This window comes from Electrona antarctica, assembly GCF_951216825.1.
Source record: "Electrona antarctica genome assembly, chromosome: 13".
Lineage (NCBI taxonomy): Eukaryota > Metazoa > Chordata > Actinopteri > Myctophiformes > Myctophidae > Electrona > Electrona antarctica.
Genome location: NC_136794.1, coordinates 28,191,865 through 28,214,907, shown reverse-complemented (window position 1 = coordinate 28,214,907; position 23,043 = coordinate 28,191,865). Strand labels below are relative to the sequence as shown.

At 43.3% G+C, this 23,043-nt stretch overlaps 1 protein-coding gene across 2 annotated transcripts in view; it reads left to right on the top strand.

Annotated features, from left to right (window-relative positions):
- lypd6 (LY6/PLAUR domain containing 6) overlaps positions 1-23,043 on the top strand; it is a 44,147-nt gene that overhangs the window by 16,976 nt on the left and 4,128 nt on the right. For both annotated transcript variants that reach the window (XM_079517903.1, XM_079517904.1), the window contains exons 2-4: positions 10,749-10,918; positions 19,817-19,915; positions 22,126-22,256. In XM_079517903.1, coding sequence (XP_079374029.1) covers positions 10,801-10,918; positions 19,817-19,915; positions 22,126-22,256 — 348 coding nt within the window. In that variant the 5' untranslated portion in view covers positions 10,749-10,800. The remainder of the gene's footprint in view (positions 1-10,748; positions 10,919-19,816; positions 19,916-22,125; positions 22,257-23,043) is intronic.

Below are 23,043 nucleotides of genomic sequence, written 5' to 3'. Positions count from 1 at the left end.
TTGTGGATCTGGTCAGACCAGTTCTCGTTGAGTCACAAGACGGTCGATTTGCATTTCTCTCTCCCCCTTCAGAATGGGAGGAACCACTATTCACAGGTTGTTGCACAGACCAGAATATCGTGTTGCCCGGCCTGCAGATCGCTTTCCCCCGGGCCAGCTGGCAGCGGTTCAGAGCAGGCCTCCTGGTGCTTTGACCCATGCACTGCGGGCCCTTATAGGCCTGGAATGATCGTGTCTGTCTCGGGCGTTGTTTTTTATTCCAAATCTAATCTGTGACGGAGTTCTAACGCATTTAAACACTTAAACCCTCCTCTATTCTTAGTACAGACATGAGTTACAACTGTTACTTGAACTGCTTTTTTCTGCCTACACCAAATTGCTTTGACAAAAATATCTACAAGCTTGTAGATCTGCTAGATTTGCTTTTCGTGAATGTTCTCAACATCCCCTTCAAGTGGTTGAGTCTTACAGAATAATAAGAGGGCAGCCTGTTATCTGTTCTCTAAACCGTGTCATCCTAGTCTCTACTCTCTACCAGCTCCAGAAAGGCCTCTTGTCAAAATGAATAATGAACGTGTCACTTTGTGAGCAGTAAACTGAATGCAAACACGTTATACCATGCTACACACGTACACCTCTGTATTCGCAGCTTTCATAGTGGTCATTTAATAACGCATTTTGCATAGCTCCACAATGCACCTTCTCTTCCACTTTATTTTACAAATCACTGCTCGTGGGTAGAAACCTTGTATGTCAAACTGTTTTCCTGGAAATAACCTTTTATCACAACACGAACACGTCCCACTGCGACATGTGTGTTTATGTAGATCGTCTATTTTTGCTGCCTTTGTGTGACACTGTACCGCGAAGTAGGCCATTCATTGACAAAAACAAAACATAAAAAGTTGGAATATGGACATACCCGACAGGCGACGGCAACGAAATGGCAAAGGACATGATGAGGGAAATGAGACATTAATTGCGTGTGAAGGTTAGGTTATACAGAACGACACCAGATGTGGGGGTCCGTGGACAAATAAATATACATTTGGGTGTCGTCCTTGAAATTAAATGTTTGAGAAGCACCGGTTTAAACAACATTGGGACACAAGCCCAAATAAGCAGTACTAAGTGACTTTGGGCTTGTTTTTCTGTTAAGTTGATTGTACCAACTTTACAGAAAAATAAGCCCAAAGTCGTTTACAATAAGCATTTGGCAACACTGACGTGGACGGATGTGTTCCACTGTTGCTGGCTGGAAAGCATCTATTCCAAATGTTCTTACAGAATGAGCGGCTGTTTTGGCTTTTCTCATTTTCTGACTATAGGACAGAGAACCAACAGTAGTAATGAGAGCTGTTGGTTGTCCAGATCAATACAGAGAGCTCAGCTGGGGCCAGTTGTGTGGCGCCCCACACACTGCATGATGAATGGCTCTCATTTCAGCCCCACCTCCTCCAATATCTACCTGCACCTACTGTAGTGTTGTTACTGCGTCACCTGGGGCCGTGTGTCACTGGAAGCACTTTACTACATCCTTACCAGTTACCATGCACATTGTTGTTGCTGTCTGCCTACTGGAAACCTTCTTAACTTGGCCTGTAATGCCCTTTGTAACAAAACAGTTAGTTTTCAGGAAATGGATACAAGAACCTGCATGTGCCCAGTGACTAAAATATAGTTATTTTTTAAACCCACAGACTCACTTAACCGCTTTTCAGCAGATCTACAAGCTCGCCACATGATGTGACGTATTGTTCGCTTGTCAGAACTTCAGTGGTCTATTGATCCTGTAAGGGAATTTCTATCGCCAAAGGCAGCACAGCAGCTTTAGATACAGTTACAGAACATTGAGGGCAAGAAGGGAACAATAGATACAGCAGTGTAAAATACAGCACACTAAACACAAGTAGATGCAAGTTTTCTGAGTGACAGTGTTTTCTCTCTCTCTCACACACGCACAGTCGCACACGCACACACATATGCAGTACTCACAGCCACACATACAGTACACTTGTATAATCACAAACATGTTATCTCTTCTGCACACACCCACAAGCATACGTGTACACGGTACTGTATATACACCAGTCACTGACTGCACATGCATGATCTAGCAATGTCTGTCTGTAACACCACACACACACACACACACACACACACACACACACACACACACACACACACACACACACGAGTTTGTATGTATACTGTATGTATATATTTACCTTTGCAATCAAGTTAAGCTGTATGGCGGCCGTTCACTCCACTTGTCCCTCCCACCTGCAGAGCCCTGAGGGCGTTAACGGGATAGATGAAGACAAAATGAGACAGTCACATGGTTCTGTGTCTGTCTGGGTTTCACAGATTCATTTGGCCTACATGCTTCTCGACTGATGTGCCAACAATCCATCCATCAATCCCCGTTTCCAGCCTGTTATTCAGAAAAGGCGAAGGTACAACCACCAGAAAACCACAGATTCAATTAGCTGGAGGGAGGTGCCACCAAGCAGTGCAGCTTTATATCATAATGTCTGACTCTTCTTGGCAGAAACCTTGGCAACTGTTCAGAATGTTTTGCATGATTCAAGTGCCACTATTTCTTCACTCAGATGTGCATAGTTTGGACGATTGCCCTGCAAAGCCGGTCAGGCTCTTAAAAGCAAAAGAGAAAAATATTGTCAAGGTTACTATACTGCTAAAATGGTCACCGGTTCACCTCCCATGCAGTCCCAGTCTGTGTCCCTGAGCAATTTAACCACTAACTATTCCCCTCTGAGTGCTAATCATAACCATCCAGGTGAAGCTGAAACTGAATTCCTAATCTTTCTAATATTAATTTAGTTACTGCATTTATATTGTGACTTTATCATGACAACACACAATTTGCAAAGACTTCACAGCAAAACAAGCTTTACGTCGCTTATAATAAGCAGACATGGAAATACACTGATTCACACCCCGATAATGGAGGCAACCATTCAGGTTCTGTGGCCTACTACTTGCAGATCTAACTGCGGGCTGCTCAGGGGGGGTCAGATCTAACTGCGGGCTGCTCAGATCTAACTGCGGGCTGCTCAGGGGGGGTCCTTGAAATTAAAAAAGGTTGAGTTACCCATCATGTTGTTGACGGGGCACACATGACATGATGTGCCCCTGACATGACGCCGGGCTCTTGTTGGTACACCTGTACCATTGAAACCGAAGCCCCGTGTGTCTGTCAATAGAGTGTCTGTTGGGATGTCCTCTAGTCCCTCTCCGCTTATAGAATCTGCTCTTTTCTCTCTATTCTCCTCGCTTGAAAGGAGGATGGCAGAGGTTAGACTGGCTCTCAGAAAGCACACATCCACCTCCTGGAGTTCTCCAGCGAGTCTGTGGCCTCTTTTTTATCTTCTAAAATTCTTCCAACCACCGATGTGGAAGAAGGGTTCCTGTTTGTGAGCACCAGAGATGGCGATCAGATTGGCTTCATTTTCAAAACCCCCACACTGTGCGTAGATTCTACAACCATGATAACAGCTTATTGCATCCAAGTGAATACTATAATACTTTTAAAATCCACTTTTAGTCATGCTGCATATAGGGAGATGTGGTCCTAAAACAGAGCCAGGGAAATGTACGTGGTTTAAAAAAACATAATAAGAAAACTTATTTCGAAGGCATTTTTAGAATGGACCTCCAGTCTAAATGAGGGGTTGCCACAGGCTACTAACTCATTGGTTGGGTCCCAAGAGGTGACATTAATTTAGTCTGATAGCACTTGGAAATGCAGGGTAGTGAATTTGACTTCATATATGAATGCCCTATCAAGCTAATTATCTTCAACTGAGACCCCAATATAATCACAGCCACATCTCAGGGTTTCCAGACATAAAAGGAGGTAATAAGTCAAGGCTAATTAATACACATAAATCCAATGCGACTCCCAACAGAGACCAAATGTATGTCATACATTTTTCCTCTTTACTGCAAGCTTTCACTTTCTAGCCTGTGGGCTTTCTACCCTATGGTGACAGGAAACGGGAAACGGTCCCCCCATATTTTAACAACCCAAATCTGGTACAGAGGTCCCTGCCACAAAATATTTTCAGGTTCGATTGGGGGGGGCTGGTGTCATATTTATCTGGGGGTCCTTGCAATGAAAATATTTAAGAACCACTGGTTTAAACAACATGAGGCAACTACATTTTAGAAACTTGCCCAAAATCTCGCTGCAACTTATTTACAAATTACAAGCAAGGCCAAAGTCTCTTATAATAAGCAGACCTGGCAGCCCCATGCTCTTCAACCCTGAAGGAATACATTGTAGAGACCTTTGCCTGTGATTATGATAAGGATCTGCCAGAGGAAACTCAATGCAGTCCAGCACAGTAACACAGTTCCACGGTGCATTGTGCAGAAGGTCAACAGTATGTTACAAGAGACCATGTCCATGACTCCTCAGACTGTTCATATGTTGTTGTTGTTGCTGCTGATGTCATGGCCAGTGGGTTTGCATTTTAATTAGATGTAGGTGTTAACTTTGCTGACCATGTGTTAATTGGCTTTTATCGACCATGTTTTTGAATCAATCTGATGCAAAAAGGCATTGACACATTCAGTGCCACCTGTTGGACAGAAAGAAAAAAAATAAACAAAATACAAAAAAATGAATTAATTAAAAATATATATTCTTTGAATAAAAACATAATATTACGTTCTGGCACAGGAGGGCTGTGCTGCTAAAACCGATTAAAACAAGGGATCATAAGCACGGCAATGTTTTGCTTTTGCAATTACATTCATCCTCCAATCAACCAATCAAAATTTCTGTCTTACTGTTTGACAAGACAAACATGCATCGGTGCCAAACTACGACGACTACCACTACTTCTCTTACCACTACTCACCTAACCCCTGCTCATTATGCTAGGTCTTCAAGATACGCAATACAGAGACACCCATGTACCTCTCAATCTACTTCAATAACATAAAAGACACACACAGGCACAACACCAAATCTGCCATAAAAGAGCACCTGCAATTTGACTGGTCCTTGTAAAGTCACCAGAACAACACCCCCCCCCCCCCCCCCCCCCCAACACAGCTGTTAACATTACACATACACATGTTCTAGTGTTGATGATGTATTGTTTATTATTGCGACCGTAGGTCACAGATTAGACAGGCCTGCCCCAAAGTTATTAGTGCAGCCGTGCCCAGCAGCCGGCTGCACTCAACAGGCCAGTTCTCAACAGGCTCGAAAATTAAGGCCCGGCCCTACCTGGGCACTGCCCCATCTGCCACCCTTAGATCTCCATAAATGGAGCTGACCTGTTCTGACATTCCATATGTTGATCTGACCTTATCAAACCCTGTACACTCAAGTCACGCTCCATATATGGCCAGACCTCATCAAACCCTGTGCTCCCGCTGCCAGTTTATTTATATAATATGGCCAGTACAGAATTCATTCCATATGTTGATCTGACCCCCCATACCAAAGCGCCAGTGCTCGCCCAGCAGTCTGCCGTCACCCAGGCGGATGTATGCACGCAACCTCGCCCTCAGGGAGTCTTACTGGTTGTATATCAATTAATTGAATACACAGGACCACAGTAGAAACAAGCCCCTATAGTGCTTTTTTATCTTATCCTTTTTAGCACCATTCTATAATCGTACCACTGTACTATTTGTAAACTGTTTATATTATAAAGTATTCAATAAATCAATCAAACTACTACTACTACTACTACTACTTCAGTAGGCTACTTTGAATCTGTAGCGTATGAGAAGTATTGTGATCATAAGCAGAAAGAAATCCAGTATGAATGTAACGGAACATTAGGGATGTTTTTGTTTTGGTCCACTGAAAACCAAGCAGTGTGTCACCCTTCCCACACCTGGAGATAAAAATGTACCTTTCAGAAGTGTTGGCCTGTAATGCCCTCATGCCTTTGTTTGTAAACAATGTTAATCCACCAAAGAATCTGCCCGCAAGTGTCGATGTCGGTGGGAAAAAAATGAACAAGTGAACAACAGATTTGTACTGTTTTATTCTGTTTGCTTGATTACAATAACACATTCCCACTGCAGTCGTTGAAAACAGTTGGCAGTTTAAAACCTCAAATATAACAATCGCTTGCTAACTAAAGGGCCAGTCTTACAGCGTTTTTTAACACAAGGATTTCATCTCTGTCGGGTGGAAACCCCACATCCAAAACTGTTACTTTTCAGGATTCATATTCAAAAGTAGCAGAGTTTTGAGTTTATGGACATGCTACTTATGATGCTTTTGTGTGACGCTGTAGTATGATCAAGTAGGGCGGTAATTCACGAAAAGACACAAACCGTACGGAGAGAAGAGGTTTCTGCTCCACAACAACGATATGGAGCTCTTTCTTTGTTCTTTAGTAAATTCTCACTCCTCATCTTGGGTCAGCAGCAGCACTCTCTTGAGACCTAATCCTAAAATTACCCTGTGTGAGCTTCGGCTTTGCAAATCCCACGTTAATGCCAATAAGTATCCGTTCGACTTATAAGTGTGGGTATCAGGTTTTTGCCAGGAGAAACTGAACTGAGTGTGAACCTCAAAGGAATGTTTAGATAGGTTCTTTGTGCAGTGGTGCACTGTGTTGTTTACCTCCCAACGGTAGCACAAGGAACGATTGAGATTTCACCAGGGTTCCTCGCTGCGTCTTGCTGTGCTGGTTGCGATGCTCACAAAGGGCCCGAGTCAAGTGCATGTGACAAATGGACGAGCGGATCCCATTTTTCCAAAATAGTGTCAAAGCTTGTCCTTGTCCTTGCTGCCAGACGCGCCTGACTGTGTATCCCTGTCAGAGGCTCGTTGACGGAATGGGCCAATGTTCTCACCGGGGTTTGTGGCGAGCACAATTAACCCATTCAAACCAGGAAAGCATCTGTGTAATGTGTTTGATTTTTTTGAATCTACTGTATACAGTAACATATGTTTTTCAGTAAACTCTTGGAAAAAACAGTGGTTTTGAACAGTGGTTCTCAAAAATAGCAAAAATACAATCTCACAGCACCATGCTGCCAGTTTATAGCCAGGCCTACATCTGCTATTTGTTTTATTTATTTTAAATTTTCTAAAAGAATTAACACACATCTTCTCTTCCGTGGACGTCCCTGGCAGAAAACATTTTCAGATGGGGAGGCCTGCGGCCAAATACATATCATTTTGGGGGTCCTTGCCGCACGAAATGTTTGATTTAGAAGGCAACTTCTAAATCGGACCACTACTGATTCAGAAGGCATTTGTAGAATCGGCCTCCGGTTTTAATGTGTTAACCAGAGCCTGGCCTTACTTTACCCGCGGGGTGATGGACGAGGCTGGTCTCAGTCAGAGGCCTATTCCAGGCTGCACTTTTTTGGCCTGTGGGACAGAGGCCCCTGTCTCTTCCCATGGTCGTGCCAGGGGAGGCTAGCTAGCTGTCCTGAATGCACACTGTCTCACCATTCTACCATTTGCTGCTGAGGACACTGTCCGTCCAATATGGGACAGTGGAGACTCTTTGACTCAGAAGTCTTTAAATGTTTAGATGGATCATCAAGATTTCCCCTCGGGAATGGTGAGAATATCTTAAAGCGCTTGTTTTGCTCTTTGTTTTCGTTGACAAATTATTTTGCTTGTTTTGTCGAGGAGGCAAAGCTTGTGTACTCTGCTTTGATTTGCACATGCTGTGACAGACGTTTATATATATATATATTCACAATGGGTATCTTAAGCCATTAGCACTGGGAAAGCATCTGTCTCATTCTCTACTTTGGCTATTAAAAAAATAGCAGATATACAAGCTCACAGCGTGGCACTTAGTGACTATACTTTGACTATTACAAAAATAGCAGATATACAGTACAAGCTCATCACAGTATGTCACTTTGTGCCACGCTGCGAGCTTTGAGTATGTAGCTGCTATGTTTGCAAATCTTTTAATATACTGTATATGTTTTTGAAAGAACATTTTTAACTAAAATTGTTGCTTCTGGGGGTTGCTGGACCAAAATATTTTGGCCAAATACATATAATTTTGGGGGTCCTTGACATGAAAAGGTTTGAGAACCGTAGAATCGGCCTCAGGTCTTAACTGCTTTAGCAGGGGAACTTTATTTTAAATCCGTGCGAGTGCCATTCTTGTGTGTGCATCCTGTTTGTGTTTCATCAGCCTGGGCCTGGCATTTGATACGTTTTGATATTTTTGGTCTAGTGAGTATGTCTCTAAATCTCGGTCAGACTGTTACCTTGGCTGTGATCATGACACATTCATTGCTCTGTTGGCTGCCTACCAGACACATTCTGTCAGGCTGTCAAATATTCACTTTAACTAAATATTTGTGGTGATTTACTGTGCCTGTTTGTCCCTCAGTGGAGAGATTTCACTGGAAAAAATGTGACGGTTTTGGAGTTGGATGGCCATGGAAAATTTAGGGCAATTTGTGCAAATGCCAAATGCTCGTCTTTTATTTCTTTTTGGAGAGGACAAACTGTAGTTCCAACTGCTAGCCATATCTTTATATCCTACCTGGGACTCGAACCCGGGTGTGAGGCTGAGCGCACGTACATTTTTACTGTTATAGCTTAAAGTGGCACTACCACTACTGTTTGTACAGTAACTTTCCTCTTCTATCTCGGATTTGAACCCGGCGGTTTCCTGTGCAAGTGCTGACTTCTTCTCAGCTAAAGTTGAATCTAGACCATCGGGCCAAAATTCGTGTCGGATCCTTTTGTGTAGGTGAGACACAACCTTTGACACTATCTAAATGTCTCGATAAAAGAGCAGGGAGTCCAAATACAACCACCCCAATTGTATAAGTTATATTGTATTCACATACTTGCATACAATTCAGATTGGACAATATTATGAGCTATAACGGAGAGCACATTTTGGGAAAGCATGTTGTTTGAGTTTTTGTGAATGCAAACCCACGGCATCCTATCTGAGCCGCCGTAATGCTCCACTTCACATCTTGGAATTCATGTAATTATTTTGTTATCACTTGTTGGGCGTCTTTTTATTCAGTGCCATCCTGTTCTGCTTCCTCTGTGTGGTTCACTGTTCGCTTCGGAGACCTTGTTGTTTAGAACAGTGGTTCTCAACCTTTTCAGGCAGCGACCCTGCATAATATTTATATTTGAAACCCCCCCCCCCCCCCCCCCCCCCCCATTTCCAAATTTTAACTGAGGAGGACCTCCCAAAATAATCATATTTGAACTGGGGACCCCTCACCCTGACAGGAGTTGAGGGCAGGCAGTACTCGTTGAGCCTTACAGTTGCGAGGCATTGTGAGCATGTAGATCTGCTATTTTCCAAAATGTTTGCCTCTTAATTTCTTAGGTAAAATTTGACAATTTGGCCAACCATATTTTGTAGTATAGTTTGGTGATTGGTTTTGATGCAGTAATGGTCTGTAACTTGTTTTTCTGTATAGTATTAGTGCAGTGTTTGTTTTTCCTGCATAGTGCAGGACAGTTGTATAGATACTGTTGTTCTGTTTTTGGCGGCTATCTATCTTTTCATTTAATTTCTTATTGGCACTTTACGGTCATGTGTGACCCCTCCCCCCCAAATGAAATAAAATAAATAAATAATGTTTTGACGTCGTTGTCTAGATATTGGTATGTTACTCTGTATGATTGCACAAAGACGGAGCTGGAGCAGAGTGGGTGGGGGGGAAGGGACAGTGATGCATTATGTACTCCGAGGCGATGACATTGATCTAATTGGGAAACGCTTGACACTGGGATAATTAATGACCAACAATGCTTGAGATAATTAATGACCAACAACAATGCTGAGTCCTTGTCTGCTGGCCGTCCAGAACATGGCCTTTTATAATCCAGCCCATTTGGACTTAAACCACTGAAACTCTACCCTATATATTTCAGTGGCCGGGGCTCCTGTGGGGGATCTATGTTTGGCCCCCTCCTGTTTTCCCTATACATAAAATCTCTTCGCCAAACATAGCCGATCTACAAGCTCACAACGCCTCACACTAATGTGACGTGTTGTGGGCTTATGGCTCTGATATTTTTGCTGAATGTCCGGGGTTCGAATCCACCGCATCTCACCCGGCTTTGTCGAGCATCTATATGAACACAATTAGCCCCTTGTTCAGGGGAGGGACGCCAGGGCTGCGAGGGTGATATTTGTCGCTGTACTCCTACGCTGTACACCATGGAGTTTTGGGCGGGAGGAGTAGGACGGAGGCTCTACGTCCTCCCGGTGGGGGCTCCTCACTGTTAGGTCAGCCAGTAGGACGGAGGCTCTACGTCCTCCCGGTGGGGGCTCCTCACTGGTAGGTCAGCCAGTAGGATTTCATTCAACAGCTGTGACAAGAAGGTTTAAAGGATAAACAAAAAGATAATGACTTATTTTCTATCAATTACACACCCCATGAAGCCATGAATTCATGGAGATTGTTTTAGTTTTTGGTGCATTCCTGAGTATCCTACGGAGTCTCCTACTGACCGATGACTCTGTCATCACATTTTTGGCTTAGGAATGCCACAAATACAAAACAATCTCCATGAATTCAAGGCTTCATGGGGTGTGTAATTGATAGAAAATACGTCGTTTTTGGGAGTGAACTATTGCTTTGGTTAAAGTGGTTAAGTGGTTAAATCCAAGGCGCTAATACAAATATTTCAGTTATGACAGATGTCTCACACCATGCTCTCTCTCTCTCTCTCTCTCTCTCTCTCTCTCTTCCCCCCCCCCCCCCCCCCCCTCTCCCCCCTATAACAGGTATCCTGTAGTGTGTGTGGAAGCTGCATGTGTGAGGCCGCAGCAGCCAGCAATGGAGCCCTGGCCTGCAGTGGCCTGGGTCCTACTGCTGACCTTCATATCTGACTGGATGAAGACCGCCCAGTCCAGGGACTTCACGGAGCAGGACATCATCTACATCCACCCCTCCAGTGAGTACCAGACACAGTAGCACAGGGACAGTGGTCTCTCCTGAAGAAAGTGGATTATAGAACCAACAGCAGTACCCTCATGGCTGGCACTGGAATGGGTCCTGCCAGTGTCTTCCTGAACCACTTAACGAGAAAGCATCGGTGTCATTTTAGATATTTCCTTGCGTTGACTATTCATAAATAGCAGATATACAAGCTATAGAAGCAGATATGCAAACTTGTACTAGCCTGGCATGGCCAGACTAATATAGCTTTTTTTGCAGTGGCAGATATGTCTGGTTCCCAGGCTAAGCTTGTACATCTGCTATTTTTCAATATTTTTGAAAAATCTTGAAAGTGTGACGAGAACTGATTTACAATCGGCCTCAGGTCTTAACCCTATACAGTATATATATTTTGTGAGAACTACTGATTTAGAAGGCATTTGTAGAATTGGCCTCAGCAGCTCTTGATAGGTTAATGTGACTGTTTACCTAGTTGTTTATTTACTAGGGTTCATGGCATGCTACTCTGCTTGCCTTATGCCGATCTCGCATAAGTCGCTCTGGATAAGATGCAGATTTGTACTGAAGAAATGCATTCTAGGAAGTACAGTGTTGTACATGGGTAAATGTAAACAAAGGGTTCCCCAAGAGGGAGGGAGGTGTTCTTGGAGAGAATTAAGTGAAGGGTAATTATGAGGAACGACGAGGCACTTCCTTAAGGCTGGGGATCACTTTGGGAAATGAGCTTCAGTGCCGTCATAGATGTGAGCGGACTATAAAGCAGCCATTGTGTGTCTATGGGGCTGCATGTGCAAATTGAATCCCACCTCATCCATCACGTGTGTGTGTGCGTGTCTGTTGTTCATACACCGTTACATGTATCTCCATGGTCAGTGGGTGTTCTTCACTTCAAGGGCAAAAAAAAAGCATACTGAATAAACCCTCCAGCAAAGGAGGCGATTTAACCACTTTACATTAAATAAATGTTAAATTCAATAACATTTTTATTATAGTTATGATTATTATTATAGTTCTAAATCACAACACATTGTCTCAAGATATTTTACATATAGAGCAGAGTTGAGATTGTCCCACCCTGGCCTGAGTAAGCATTTATGCTTTCAAACCTATTTTGGGCATGTCATTTTAGGCAAAGATATACAATGTGACACATTGTGAGCTTGTAGAGCTTGCTATTTTTTAAAAGGGTCTTAAAATCTGCAATGTGTAAATGTCATGTCCAGCCCGGGACTCAAAGCCGAGTCCCCTGGCTGCGTGAGTGCCAAAATGTCTACTGTTGAGCTGTAACGGACGGTACGGGGAGCATATTTGGGGCCACATCGCCCTAAAGAAATTGTATGTACAAAAAAATAAATGTATGGATTGTGGTGACTGGTGAGATGGAAAGATAACTTTGTCATAAATGTGTATACCAAGACATGGTTATATACACAAATTGAACATGGATTAAATTATACACACAATAAGACGCAATAAAACCAAACAATCTGGCTTTCCTTTAAAGGTGGCATGTTTGCCAGCAACCTGAACGACGCCCGTGGGGCTGTAATTAGCTGTTTATTTGGCAGTGTGCCGAATAAATGCTTAGGCGCGATCGATCCAACAAAACACAAGTGCTTATCAGACAAACATAAGTGCTTGATGGGAGTTGATGTGAAGTTCAGAAGCACAGGTTTAGGCAGGGTGTCGTTGGGCTGCCGGCCAGGCAGGAAGCAGCAGCCGGTGCCACCTGTGATCAGTGCCCAGGGTGAACCACAGCAGACTTGAACGGAAGAGACATTTCAAAGCCTTTTTTTGGAAGATGTACTTCTAGTTGCAGGTTAAAATTCCAACCTGGGGTGCTGCTGGCCTATAGTGATTAAGGCACATACCACAGTATATATACAGTAGGCTCTAATGCAGCCTGATAGTGAGTCGCGGGTTGAAGTCCCAAGCCCGATGACCTTTCCTGTGGGTCACTCCCTGTCTCTCTCCATGTTTCCTGTCTCTCTCTCTACTGTGTACTATCAATAAAGGCAGAAAACCCCCCAAAATATCTTAAAAAAAGAAGGCTTAGTTTAGATGTTAGATGTTTAGATTTGTTCCGTGGTTGTAGTAGTAATTCCATTAACCCTCCCAATCCACACAAAAAGACAGACTGAAGATTAATGAGGGAAGGACAGGCAGACAGGCGGACGGGCAGAGAGTCAGAGCTTCCCGTGCACATTCTCCAGCTGATTTGCACAGATAATCATTCATACAGTTAAGTGGTCTGATTCAATTAGCCTATGGTCAGTCCGTTCATCCTGGCGCTGTATACTAGTTGGAAGTTTTACCCTTCCAAAAACATCAGGCTCACCCGCCGCCTATGCTGGTTCACAGTCGTATCTGTCGGGTGGAAACCTCATATCTCCTAAACGGTTACTTTTCAGGATAAAAAAAAAAAAGTAGAGTTGTACCGATACTGGTATCGGTTACTCGGGCCGATACCACCCTCAAGTACTGGTACTCGGAACCGGCCCCGATACTCTGGCCCGAGTACCAAATCATCCAATTGACACTAGGCTGAACAAATGCAACGGGAGCAAGTCTAGCCCAACACTGCAGCAAATTGCCAAAAACAGCCGATCTACAAGCATAAATGACAACTGACTATATATGAGAAAAAGGGGGTAAAATAAGTGGTTACTCAACACAAATAAAGTACTTGTATCTGTACTCGGTATCGGTGAGTACTAGTAGTCACTTTGCATTTCGAGCCTGTAGATTTGCTACTTTTGATGTTTTTGTTTGACAATGTAGTATGATCAAGTAGGGCGTTATTTTTACAAAAATACACAACAAGTTAGAATATGGAGATAAGAGGTTTCTGCCCGACAGCAGCAGCGATATAGAGAGCGAGATGGTCAGGGCAACCATGTCAGCTGCAGTTGTTAAACCCACGACTCGGCGTCATTCTCTCTCTCTTTGTATCTGGTGTCTGGTCCCCGGTGAAGCCGTAAAGCGAGGCTAGACGACCGACCGCAAGAACCCTCATCCTCTTGTAAAAGCTTTCATTAGACGGCCTCTGTTATTGCAGCGCTACAGCTAATGGCCCCACGGGGAGGGAGAGAGGGGTCACTCCATCCACCGTGTCATCTATCCGTCATTCCTCTCACACTCTGGCTTTGCTTATGATATGATTACACTGCTTACACTACACAGCATTAATAGCCGTGGCCTGCTGGAGATATAATGGGGCTCCTCTGTGGTCTGTTAAATAGACTGGAGGGGCTGGAGTGGCTTTAGTGCGGGGTTAGAGACACACACACACACACACACACACACACACACACACACACACACACACACACACACGCACACACAGCTGGTGGAGCAACTGTCTGTAGTATTATGTCCCCTCCCCTCCAGCAGTGCAAACACACTCAAGCAGGCACGCACTTACACGCACGCACACACAGACAGACACAGACAATAACTCTCTCTTGTCTCTCCCTCTCTCTTACACACGCATGTCCGTAAAGCACAGAGACACACAAACACACACAGACGTAGGCTATCTCTCCATCACATGAGTGTGTGTGTGACACACACACACACACACACACACACACACACACACACACACACACACCCATCCCGGGCCAGGTCTTTGAAGTTCTGTGGTATGTGTTCATGTGGATCCATGCATAGCCAACCATTACGGGGTTAACCTCACCCCGTGTTCCTTTGCCTTGTGACCCCCCCCCCCCCATCCCGCCGTCCCGTCCCGCCCCCTCAGCCCCGCCCACAGCACCAGGCCTCTCTTATGTCCCCAATGATAAGTAGGAAGGACATGGTTTAAAAAAAAGTTTTTGTAGTGCACAAATAACTATGTTTGCACAAAATCAATTGGAGTAATGTAAAATAAATGTAAAAGTAATAAAAGTAATGTGGTGCTATAACAGGCCCATGTCAAACATTTGGGGCAGAGGTTCTGCTCTGGCCTCCAGTGACCGGAGAGACGACGGTGCCGGAGAGCGCTGTACATATCGGATCATTTTTGCAGCACATGTTTAAGCTCGTGGCGCGAAGTGACTACAAGTGATCTTGTAGATTTGAGAACCACTGGGCTAGGCGGTGCAGTGGTAATGTGATGACCGTCAGACCCCATAGCTGAGAGATAATTTATTGTTGTACCCCTGACTGTCCCCCCGTGACTCGGATGGAATGTTCCGACATGGACCCCCGGTCTCTAATTGGACCCCAGTGTCAATTAGATCATGTTCCTTCTCAAGCAGATTTCCACTAAATCCTCTCGCTCTCGCTCTCTCGCGCTCTCTCTCTCTCTCTGCCTTTTCAGTGGCTTGGAATCAGAACGGTGTCGTGACTGTCAGCCCCACAGAACGGGTTTGTGGCAAACGGGGGCCTGTATTCTTTCTTGCTTGTTTGCTCCCGCAATAATAAATACCGTGGTTCAATTGGCCAGAGCAGTACAATCCAGGGTGATAACCACATAACCCCTACATTGTATGGTCTCTGTCGGGTGGAAAACTCATACTGTATGTCCAAAACTGTTACTTTTGAGGATTCAAATTCAAAAATGGCAAAAGTGGCAGATCTACAAGAGCTTGGAGATCTGCTACTTTTGGTACTTTTGTGTGACGCTGTAGTGTGATCAAGTAGGGCGTTAATTTACGGAAGAACATAACAAAAGTAGTACAAAAGTACAAATATGTAGAAAGGCTTAAATCTAGCTTACCGTGGTCTCGATTCTATTATATCGCTAGAAGCTCCAAAGCGTTCATATTTTGAACGAGAGGCATGTTGAAGTCAGAAATGAAGCACTTAGTATATCCATCAGATCAAAACCACGGAGAGCGCCCTGGATTAGGAGAGACGAGGCATTCTTTCTGCCGCGCTAACAGCTAAGTCAACGGGAAGCTAATATGACCGTAGAGCGCGAAGTACGGTGGCCGAGAGTCCGACTGAAAAATTTAAAAAAGGAAAGAAATTCAGAATATTCTCCCCTCGCCTGATATCATTGAGGATGCGCTAGGACGTGTACACACGTCCAATGTATCCCTCGATTGGATTCCCTAGGACGTGTGGCCACGTCGGATGGACGGAAACGGTTAAGGGTCCATTTGGACTTCAATCATTTAGCTGGTAACCCGCTCAAGGAAACCTGGGGGTCCCCGGACCCCAGGTATGTGTTATGATTGATTGATTGAATATTGTATTAGTCAGAAATGTAAACGGGACGAGTGGTACAGTAAGACATCACATTGGTTCCACTAATACCAATGCATTTTGTACCGTATAACAAAAAACAAAGCCTGTATCTGTCTAAAAACATGTTTTTCTACTGTCTGATAAGCTGATCTTTGTGTAAGATACACGCTTTTCCAAGTGTGACAGTTTGTGACATGCGTGGTAAGTGACTGAAGCAACACAACTCTCTCCTGGAATGAAGGCATGTTTGAGGTCAGCAACCTTGGCCTTCAGAACCGAGCGGGCAGACCCCACATAGTCCAGTAAGAAACTCACTTAAGATCTTTCATGAAACAAAGGGTGGAATTCTTGGTATCAGGTTTGGCTTTCAGGGGTTCTCTGGGAGATATCCATAGCAGTCCAGAGGCCACCCTTCTGGTCTTGCCAGTGGGGATTTGTGGGTGTGTGGGCGCGCGTGTGTGTTGGCGTGCATGTGTGCGTGCCTTTCTGCGCGTGAATGTGTGTGGTCTGTTTGTGTATATTGTAGAGAAGGTACGCGCACGTCTTAAATTAAGACTCTTATTGCTCCCAAAAATATGTATGAACATTTGTCAACATTTTGATCTGTGGCCTTCGTCATGTGTACTGTACATATCTGTCCTTTCATTTTCCAGAAATGTAAAAGAAAAAACAGGAAAAAGATCTACAAGCGTAATGCAATGTGACACATTGTGAGCTGTTTTAGCTATTATTCAAATAGAGTTTAAGTAGGTTAGTATAAGCATAACATAGGTTAATACTTCCTTTTGAAATGTAGTGGAGTGAAAGTATTCCCAAAAAACAAATTATCAAGTAAGATTACAGATACTCAAATAATTTACAGTACTCAAGTAAATGTACTTTGTTACTGTCCATGTTTGTGTGTACAGAGTCTAGTGTTTGTGTAACTTTCACTTATTTGTTGTCTGGAGGAGGAGTGTGTGGGGGGGGGGTTGCCATGTTATTAGTATAAGCGACTTTGGGCTTTTTTTCTGTGAAGTTGCTTGTAAATATTTGTGGGTTTCGTTTTTTTGGGGCTTTGTTTCAAATTGTTTTAATTATTATTTAAACCAGTGGTTCTGAAATATTTTCATGTGGACCCCCAAATGAATGGGCCCTTGTGCCAGATTTGTGCAGTTTGAATGTTTCAAAACTCTTCCAAATATTCCATATTTTATTTCGAGACTTTGGAACAAGACTCTTTTGGGCTTGTTTTCCTAGACCCGGTTGCTTATTTCTCTCGCAAGATCTGGCAACACGCGAAGCCACGAGCCAGAAGTTCCTGGGAGGTAAAGGGACGAGGTCACCGTCTGGCCAAGGCAGGATCAAACCTGATTGGCAGGCTTTTGTGGGCCTGAAAGAAAGTTTGTGTGACCCGCAGACCCACAGCTGTCACAGGGGGGCAGGAGGGTGTGTGCTGTGGAAGAGAGAGGGGCCAATCAGATTAATGTAATGGTGCGAAATTGGAAAGACTAACAGCGTCAAACGTTTGATCCTGGCAGATGGTCACCATCCATGGACAATTTCCATCTCTTGGGGCCCTTTGCATAGTAGTAGAGGAGATGAGGCCAGTGTGTAATGAAGGCAGCAGCACTCTGCAATCTGGTACTGCCGCCCGAATTAATATATAGAACAGACATGGGGAAATTATCATTCGGCTACTCTGCCACCAAAATGTGGAATGCCCCACCATCTAGACACCATGCAAAAGCAGGGTTTATCAAAGTGTGTGCTGTGACGCAAGTCCAGGGGTGCCACAGAACTATTTGATAATCTTTGACACTTCACTTCAGTTTGGTGCAGACCCTCAATACTTGCATCCTTGCATTCTTACTATGCATTATTTTTTTTAATCTAAATCCAATCTCTTCACCAAAACCTGTAGATCTGCTATTTTTTGGTGAATGTTCCACCCAGATACTGTGGTTAGACAAAGTTAAATAAAGTTATTTACAATCTGTCCTCCCTAATTTCTCAAGTTCACCTCATGACATACTGTATCTTAAGGAGGAAAGATTTACATATTTACACAGCGTAATATGACATAAATTTATGTAAGGTGCTGTAAAGTAACAAAATAATTCAGGGGGGGATGAAAATGTTATTTACAGGGTCGACCTGAGCCAAAATGGTTTGAGAATCACTGCTTTAAAGGATGTGAAACTCTGGTTTCTTTCAAAACTGGCCTGAAAAACATCAATCAGTAGACCACGAGGGGAGGTAAATGTAAATTCCTAGTTTAAGATTTAGACTCTCGTAGATAACCCGTAGTACAGTATTTAACAGTAAAATGTCAGAAATTCAGAAATGATAGAGAGTCTAACAGTACGCTTTAACAGTGGGCCAAACGCCCGAAAATATGAATTATTTGTATCTTTTTGGGCGTGGTGCTCCGCCCACTTTTCGACCATCGCCTATTCGCCTGCTATCGCCGTTAGTCGTCGGGTCCCATAGACAAATAATGCACTTCCGGAAAATTCGTCTGTCTGTCGCCCGCTGTTAAAACGTACTGTAAGGTCTCATTAACCATGGTTCTTAGGACTTTCCTCCCGGACCTATAATTGCTCTCAACATGTACAAATGCAAAATCTAAGGTGCTTACCCGGCTGTCCCACTTCTCAGGTCGGCTTGCGCCCTGCGTTTAAAACCCGTAGGTCCGTAGTTTTCAATAAAAAAAGTGTTTTGATCCACTCTGTCTCGGAATCTGTCATCCATCTTTGATCTCTCCTCGTCTCCCCAAATGAGTGCAACTGGCTGCTCAACCCTGACTGTTGCGCAGTTACAATCGATGAGAGATCCAAGATGGATGACAGATTCTGAATTTCCGAGACAGAGTGGATCAAAACATTTTTTTAATTGAAAACTACGAACCTACAGGTTTTAAACGCAGGGCGCATGCCGACCTGAGAAGTGGGGCAGCCGGGTAAGCACCTTAGATTTTGCATTTGTACATGTTGAGAGCATCTCTACGTAGGTCCGAGAGGTAAATCCTAAGAACCATGGGTAATGAGACCTTAGACTCTCATAGATTGAAAATGTCAGAATCGATAAATAAATCTAGTCTAATCTTTCCCTGCATCAGAAGGAGGTTTCATTCACTGACACCGTTTTTCCCTTTTCTCCTTTGTACATATAGTGTTTGTATTGATGCCATGTATTATGTTTTTTCTTTTTTTGTAATGCTATGTTGATGAATTGAATTCACACTGTAGGACCACAATGGAAACAATCCATTATCCTTTTATCATTTATATCTGACTGTACCACGTGCTGTTTACATTTATGACTAAGTATTAAATCAGTCAATCATAAATCTGTGGACCAGGGCATAGTTATCACCATCACCACCATAATTTCTCGTACAGGATATAAAGCCGTAACATTTCAGCAAATCAAAAGACGGAATGGCATTAAAATAATCCCTTGTAGGCTACAGTACATACATTCCAGTGTACTTTGTGAAAGAGGGTTGTTGTTTTGGATTTACTGTACTTTTCATCCGGATCATTTTAAAAGGTTTGCTGGCGAGATGCCCATGAGGCCCAATGCTACGAAACCCAAACCCCTTCCTCTTGTGAATGAATGCGCTCCCAGTTTTCCTGGCTTCTAAGGAATTTTAATTTGCTGAATTTATTTTTGATATGCTGATTAATACGTTTAAAAATGTTGTTTCTTTCCGCAGCCACTCCGTTCCCTGGCGGGTTCAAGTGCTTCACCTGTGAAGACGCGCCCGACAACTACGAGTGCAACCGCTGGGCGCCCGACCTGTACTGCCCGCGAGGTAATGAAGACTAGCGTTGGCTAAATAACATCCATCTTAAAGCTGCACTATGCAACTTTCCTCTTCTAACCCGGATTTGAACTTTTATTTTGGTTTATTTTGTTTTACCTTTGAGCTAATAGAGCCTGCCTGCTTGCTCAGGGGATACATTTTATCTTGACCATCAGGTCAAAATTCATATCGGATCCTGTGTCTAGGTGAGACATGACCTTTGACATGATCTATTCTAAATGTCTCAATAGAAGAGCAGGGAGACAAAATACACCAATAAGTTATATTGTATAACATACAGATTGTATTATTCAATTCAATCTTTATTAGCGGACTCGGGTCCATATACAAGGTACAGAGGAATAGATATAAAAGAAACACGACAGGCAATAAGAAAATAATTTAAAAGATGTAAAATAAATAGTAAAGTTATAGCCTACTGTATAAGTTATATTGTATTAACATACTCTACCACCATACAAATTGGACAAAATGAAAAAAAAAGTGTTCATTAAAAAATGTTTTACCCACACCCATAATAACAGGGATGCTAGAGTTCAAGTGATTAATGTGGGGTCGTTCAACTCTTATGAAGTTAAACGACCCACCATCCATATTCTGGGGGGGAAACATTAGCCAAAAATAGCAGATCCACAAGCTTGTAGATCTGCTATTTTTGGTGAAGAGATTTGCTGTTGGGGGGGGGGGGGGGGGGAGTACAGAGCCAACTCCATCCAATTGGGATCCAATAGTGTTTTCTGTTCTTCCTCGCCTCTCAAGTACTTGTCTTCTTGTATTTAGATATGGCATTCTTTGCCTTCATGAGCCGCTGTAAATTCATGCACACACTGTTTATTCTGTGGAGGTCTCTGTACCTGTACATATTTCACCAGCTGTGGACATGTTTAGCTCATAAATAGCTGTCCTGATAAAAACGCGCCAGCCCAAAGTCAGCCTGTCGTGACCACTGCTGTCGGGCGAGATTTACAGTTCCTCTTTAATGACGGAGTATTCCTTGGCCTTGGCTCATAAAGAAAAGCACATTCTTTGTTTTGAAAAACACACTCTTAGATTGTCAGAGATACGGGGGCTTGACCAAAAAAATTTGGAATGTTTGCCCTGTAACGTTTGCAATGCAATGAGCGGCATTTCCCTAAGGTTTCAACGGTACATTTCCCTCAGGTTTCAACGGTACATGACAAAAGTCATATTCATCGGATATAGAATTGTGTAGATGATATTATGTAGCAAAAAAGCTCAGCTCATGCCCGATTTGAGATGAAAAGGCCCTGCTTACTAGGAGCTTAGCATCAAATTAACATTCTTTGTGTCAAGTTTCAATCTCATAAGGATTGTGTTAGAGGTGAATTTATATTGTGTGTGTGTGTGTGTGTGTGTGTGTGTGTGTGTGTGTGTGTGTGTGTGTGTGTGTGTGTGTGTGTGTGTGTGTGTGTGTGTGTGTGTGTGTGTGTGTGTGTGTGTGTGTGTGTGTGTGTGTGTGTGTGTGTGTGTGTGTGTGTGTGTGTGTGTGTGTGTGTGTCCAACACAAAAGGAAATACACACACAAGGAAATACACACACACACAAAAGGAAATACACACACTACCATAAACAGGTAGCTCACAGACGCATAAGAAGCCATAATCAGGGAACAAGATCCATGAAATGATAACAACAGTAGGCCTAATACATACAATAAATAGCTAATATTCAAAAAGGTTCAAGTTGAATTGCCCTTCCTTTTTGTACTCAAATAATAAGCAAATATAATAAACTGACAAATAGGAGAAAAAAAAGGGACAGAAAAATACAGTACATGGCCTTTATAGGCCCATTCTTTATTGGGCATTTGAGCCACCCAAAACTACGAATATTTTGTTTGAATGGTTGAATACGATTTTGTCCACAATTCCATGCTGTATTGACTATTGATGTGGTACGTACCATTAGAGACAACATGCAAACATTCTCTGATTGTGTATAGTAGACTTCTTGTAAATGAAGTAATGCAGATGTTTAACAATAACTTAACTCCTGAGAGCATCAAATTCATTTTACACACTCAAGACTTAAAGATCTAATAAGGGTCCATTTGGTTACCAACTCTCCCATCATTTAGCTGGGGCCCACCTGGAACCCCCTCAGGGACCACTGGTGGTCCCCGGACCCACTGGTTGAGAACCACTGCTCTAGAGAACATTTTGTGTTTTCCTTTCCAGATGCCAGGTATTGCTACACGCGCCACAAGATGGACATGGAGGGGGACAGCGTGTCGGTGACAAAACGTTGCGTCGCACTGGAGGACTGTCTCTACACAGGGTGCACTCACATGGACCATGAAGGAAACCAGGTGAGCAGAGTAGACCAATCAATGCTCGCCAGAGTTCAATTTACATATTATCTGGGCAGAAACCTCTTATCCCATATCTTAACTTTTTGTATTTATTTTTTGTAATTTAACGCCATACTTGATCATACTACACTACAGCGTTGCATACAAAAGTAGCAGATCCACACTCAGAGAGAGAGAGAGAGTGCGGGGTGTCTGAAGTGAGGTGTCTGAAGTGCTGTACTGTGCAAGCCCTCCTCCCTGGCCTGTCTGTGTGTTAGGCTGTGCAACAGTGACACTTGGTGGTAAACAAACGCTATTTCCGTGCTTGGACAGACAGACAGACCGACCCAGGGACACACATAGCTGTCTATAGGAGTGGTTGCACCACTCAAAAAGGCAAAGTTACTGAATTTGAGTGTAGATGTACCATCTGACAATATAGCATTACCCAAAGGTCAGTGCACACTGCACACAGGAGGTCGGCGTCTTTGGTGTTAGTGGTCTGGCGGGAGGTCAACCTGTTTGGTTGTGGTGGTGTGAGTTTCCCTCAGCAGAAAGCTTATGTTTTTTTAGGAGATCCTGTTCCACAATATGCTGGAGGGGGAAAAGACTTCTTCATTACCACAGCTTATGTAGAACAGAGAAGAACTTGGTACCAAGTTACAGCTAACATTCAACAATAGAGATTCATGATAGTTATTATTATAGCATTACTAATAATTATTATAATACTGTTGCTGTCGGGCAGAAACCTCCCATCTCTGTATTTTAAGTAACGTTTTTGTCTTTTTCGTAAATGAACGCC